The sequence below is a fragment of the Vigna unguiculata genome, chromosome 11 (genome assembly GCF_004118075.2).
Source record: "Vigna unguiculata cultivar IT97K-499-35 chromosome 11, ASM411807v1, whole genome shotgun sequence".
Lineage (NCBI taxonomy): Eukaryota > Viridiplantae > Streptophyta > Magnoliopsida > Fabales > Fabaceae > Vigna > Vigna unguiculata.
Genome location: NC_040289.1, coordinates 37,741,359 through 37,746,381, shown reverse-complemented (window position 1 = coordinate 37,746,381; position 5,023 = coordinate 37,741,359). Strand labels below are relative to the sequence as shown.

At 31.8% G+C, this 5,023-nt stretch overlaps 1 protein-coding gene across 2 annotated transcripts; it reads left to right on the top strand.

Annotated features, from left to right (window-relative positions):
• The first annotated feature begins 2,367 nt into the window (after positions 1-2,367).
• Positions 2,368-5,023, top strand: LOC114168840 (EEF1A lysine methyltransferase 4). Of its 2 annotated transcripts, none has more exons than XM_028053803.1 (7): positions 2,368-2,591; positions 2,676-2,772; positions 2,841-2,979; positions 3,308-3,390; positions 3,517-3,651; positions 3,735-3,839; positions 4,681-5,023. In XM_028053803.1, the coding sequence occupies exons 1-7, from the start codon at positions 2,536-2,538 to the stop codon at positions 4,810-4,812; spliced, it is 747 nt and encodes a 248-aa protein (XP_027909604.1). In that variant the 5' UTR covers positions 2,368-2,535; the 3' UTR covers positions 4,813-5,023. The 2 variants fall into 2 exon arrangements, with proteins under 2 accessions (XP_027909604.1, XP_027909603.1); XM_028053802.1 differs by having other exon boundaries at positions 3,517-3,672.

The following is a 5,023-nucleotide window of genomic DNA, read 5'->3' as shown; positions in this document are numbered from 1 at the left end:
GTTCGAATTTGATACAATTTGTTGTGGGAAGTGGAAGTTGAGTTTTCCTGAATAATTTATTTCTAATTAAGAGAAAATAAGAATAAAATGTAAATCCGGGTATTTCTTTTTAGAAAAAAAAAAATACTTTCTTACCTTATGTTGAATTATAGATCGGCTTAAATATCTTTTTCGTCTTCATTTTTGTAGTGTTTGTTGCGGATGATGCTCATTTCGATAGAATGTTTATAATGATCTTCATCCTTACCGAATGTTTAAAATGGTTTTCATTTTCACAATTCGTGTTTTATTTGGTCCTTCTGTGACGTCATTTAAATCAGTAATGAAATATTGTATAGGTGACACTGTTTGTATTAAGGTGTGTTACGTGTACAAAACCCCAACATAGAATTACGAAAACCCTAACACACAAGCAACCACAACCCAGAAAACCTTAAACCCACTCATGATGATTAACTGGAAAATTGAAATGAAGAGCGCGACTGCAATCCAACGATTAAATGACAAGTATTAGCTGTTTCCTCTGCAAATCCGAGCTCAAAAAAGACAAGATGAAGAAATCGCCTCCAACTCTGCAATCCAGTTCAAGAAAGACAAGATGAAGAAATCGCCTCCAACGATGAAGAGTGCGACTGCAATCCAACTCAAGCCCTGATTGCAAAATTTCCTCCAAATTGAACAGTTAATGTTAATTAGCTATTTGTATAGTACACGTAACACATCCCAATGCAACATAATACAAACAGTGTCCCTTTTACAGTGCTCAGGTTACTGATTTAAACGATATTACAGAAAATGACCAAATAAAACACGAATTGCGAAAATGAGAACCATTTTAAACATTCTATCAAAATAAGATTCATTTTAAATATTCTATCAAAATAATGGTCATCCGTAACCAACACTACGAAAACGAAAACTAAAAATATATTTAAAACTTATAGATTTTACAGGCATGCACAGAATATTAACCACAGTGCAGTTCTTTTATAAGGGTGCAGTTAAAATCTTTTCGTTTCCGCATTCATTTCTTGTAATTAATTAGCATCTTCCATTCATATTCATCATTTAAGACTTGTTTCATTCATTGCATATTCATTTTCTGTCTTTTAATTCATTGACAAACTGTTTGGTAGAACTGCACCTTCATTCAAGTATTTCATCAAACAGTTTCAGATTTTGTAATTAGGCATAGTTTTTCATAATTCTGAACATCCCAGCATATTATTTACATCATTCTAACAGTTATTATTTACATCATTCTAACAGTTTTAAGTAATCATTTTCATTTTCTAACCTGTCTAACATCATTTCATCATGCATTTGCCATCTACATAGTGCATATGCACACTGTTCTGTGATAGCTCATTTCTGGAATAGCCATTGCATTAGAAATAGTAGTTTACATGTATTTTAATTCATTTTATCAAGGACATCAAATATAAGAATCGAGTGAATCCAATAATAAACAAAACAATGTGTCCAAATCTTCACTTAAATAATTTTTAATGATTTTGAAATTACATTGAGATGAGTTTTAGTCTAATTCACCTTCATTGAATCAGTTCACCAAAGTAGAATTTGTCCTCATTTATGTGAGATATTCAACATATTCAAAACAACCCTTCATACATAGCTTCTGTAGATTAAACTGCCAATTTAATTTTTTAATAGTTATTAAACCAGTGCAATTATTAAAATAAACATAATAATAAATATCTATTAATTTAATTTCCGAAAACATACATTTTACAATCATTGTGAGACATATTTTAAATATTTTCAATACTTAAGAGACTACACAACATGATTAATGATACTTAAGTAAAGGTATTTATGAGTTTATTTTAATCAAATCCAGAAGAAATAAAATACGAATTAATCAATTTTAATTGATTTATACTCTTTTAACAATCCAATCCAAATCAATAAATTGAAATAAGTGGGTCTTGTATTATTTAAATGTAAAAAGAATTGTTTAAAAATATACAATTTTATTTAAAACTGCATAGGTTACATGACTAAAATGTGTAAATGATCTAATTATTTATTGAGAATTTAAATTTCAGTCTAAGTTATATTTTTTTTAACGGATCTAATTTTAATATCGAATAGAATTATAAAAATTAAAAAGTACATAAAAAGAAATTACAAATTTTGTATATATTAAATTGAGAGTGATATAATTTTTTTTATGAATTTATTAATTTTCTATAATTTATTTTACATCAATAAATAATAATAAAAATTACAATTTGTATTTAGAAGGATAACATGTATCTAAAATTATTTCTTTTTTTCTCACGTTGTTTATATATTTTGCTAATAATCATTTTCTACATACAAAATTATGAAGTTTAAAATTGATTGCTTGATAAGCCTGCATCAATGGTATCATGTGTTTGATTTTAACCTCAAGTATTTTCTTTTTCACTGTCAAGTCTCAACGGATACCAATAAAATTCAATTTACCGTGTTCCCAAGGAATAGAGGGGTTTGGTGTTAGGGTTTTTGATTGAAGTTTGAAGAGGAACAATGGAAGATACGCCAACACCTTCAACTGCAATGGCCTACCTTAATCCTTCATACTGGTAAACCCTATTCATTGATCACATCTTCTCAACAATTTTGGTGAATTTCAAAAGTTATTTTAATGTTCATTTGGTTGGTGTCAGGGATGAGAGGTTCTCGAAGGAGGAACAATATGAGTGGTTCAAGGATTATTCCCATTTTCGCCACTTGATTCAACCCCATCTCACGCCCCATTCCGCTGTATGCTTCGTTCATGCATTAGGTTACGATTTCTGATGGGAACATAGCTTACGCGAACGTATCTGCAGGTCCTGGAGCTTGGATGTGGAAACTCACAAATGTGTGAACAATTGCATAAGGATGGCACGACCAACATAACTTGCATTGATCTTTCACATGTTGCGGTTCAAAACATGCAAAAGAGGTTACTCTCCCGGGGATTCAAAGGTCAGCTTCTGCATTTGAATTAAGGCCCTGTTAGGACAAATTCCATAGGAAAAAAATTGAAATAAAATATTCTCCCTTATAATTAGTTTCTTAATAAAAAAAATGATTTTAACTTGTACATTCATAAAGGAATTTGAAATTGGGTAAGAAACTAATTTAATTTTTGACGAGAAAATCTTGTCTTTTGAGCTTCATTATTTGCTACACACACATGTGGGCGATTGACTATGAATATTAGCTTTATTACGTGATTCTGTGTTTCTGTTTGTTATGTGATTTACATTGTTTTTGTAGTTATTATTTTACGTGTTTTCATTTTTGTGGTTAGACATAAAAGTGCTGCAAGCTGATATGCTAGAGCTACCTTTTGGGGATGAGTGTTTTGATTTGGTTATTGAGAAAGGAACTATGGTAAATTGAATGATTTTGCTTTCGTTTATCGTGGGATTTTGGCTTGATGTCTTAAACTAATGATTGTGGTTTCCGTACGATGATTGTTTGAAGTTTATGGGATACATGTGATTCTTGGTTTTGAAGGATGTATTGTTCGTGGACAGTGGTGACCCATGGAATCCAAAGCCTGAAACTTTATCCAAGGTCATGGCCACTTTGAAAGGTGTTCACAGGGTTTTGAAAGCTGGTGGCACATTTATTTCAGTAACTTTTGGCCAGGTTTCAAAAAGGAACTGTTTGGTATGTCTCCTTTAATTGGTGTTGCTGTGATTGATTCTAATATATTTAAAATTTCTTTGCAGCCACATTTCAGGCGCCCTATATTTAACGCACCAGATTTCACCTGGTCTGTTGAGTGGACTACTTTTGGTGAAACCTTTCACTATTTTGTCTACATTCTTAAGAAGGTTGGTCCTATAACCTTACTTGTTTTTCTTATGCTGATAAAAACAAATGTTTGTTCCTTATTATTTTAAGGTATTGCTACCAAGACTTGAACATACGAGTTTTCTACCAAAATTCCCCATTCCATTGACTACCTTTTATAGTGAATACTCATTCTGGTCCTTCAAACTTAAACTTGACTTAACTTTACCAGATTGGTTCTTCACCGATGATGAAAATCATCTGTATTTGTACTCCAATAACCAATTTGATGGCTAAAAATGCCACATCAAAGGACTAATTAATGCCATGCGTATCTTTCAAGGACAAAGTTGTTTAATTTTTAAATACAGGTTAATGTGATGTTGCATATTCCTTTGAAAATCTAACATACTCCTACTTTTTGCAATTAAAAACTGCTACCTTGTGCAATATAGATAATTAGTCTATTCACATGAGGAAGTATAGATTTCATCACGAGTAGTGTCAGGGCATCTTTTCTCGGGTGAGGGAGGGTTTTATATAGTGTGCTACACATGTGCGGGGGTTTCAGTTTTGGATCTCCTCCACCCTTGATGGAGCACTAGGTGACATCTGACAGTGTGTTCGGATAGCAAAACAAGAATAAGTTCCACCACACAAAATCATGGTGATGCCTTGAAAAGGAAGAAGTGACTATTTGTTGTTTTGTCCTCTCTGAAAAAATAATTATTTCTCACCATGAAGCTAATTCAAACGAACAATGAGTTGTTTCTTGAATATAGTTCTGGTTATATATGATTTAGTGTAGGATTGTTTATAAGAGGTTGATGACGATTGTGACTGCGTTTTTGTTTTAAATGTTTTTGATGAAACATTTTTCAGGGACAGAGATCGTCATATGATGATGTGCCACCTACAAAGGGGTTTGAAGCACCGCCTATTAATCTACTTCATGAAGAATTAGAAAGTGAAGATTTTGCTTTCCTAATCAATGTTGACGAGTTGAACTATTAGTTTGTATTGCATTAAGTTTTTGTCACCCATTTCAATTTATTTTTCTTACTGCAAATTTAGTTTCCTTGCTTCAAAGGAGGAGTGCAATTATCATAACAATGGATTAAACAATCTAATGTGGCTCCAAAATTGTAATTCTAAATTTGTTGAAAAGTTAATGAAAGCAACTCAAGTTGCCAAGGCTGGCATGCTTTAGGTTGATTGCCTTAAA

Coding starts and splice junctions, on each gene's coding strand:
- LOC114168840 (XM_028053802.1), top strand. CDS start 2,536: ATGGAAGATACGCCAACACCTTCAACTGCAATGGCCTACCTTAATCCT. Junction 2,592..2,675: donor TACCTTAATCCTTCATACTG/GTAAACCCTATT, acceptor GGTTGGTGTCAG/GGATGAGAGGTTCTCGAAGG. Junction 3,673..3,734: donor TTTCAAAAAGGAACTGTTTG/GTATGTCTCCTT, acceptor ATTTCTTTGCAG/CCACATTTCAGGCGCCCTAT.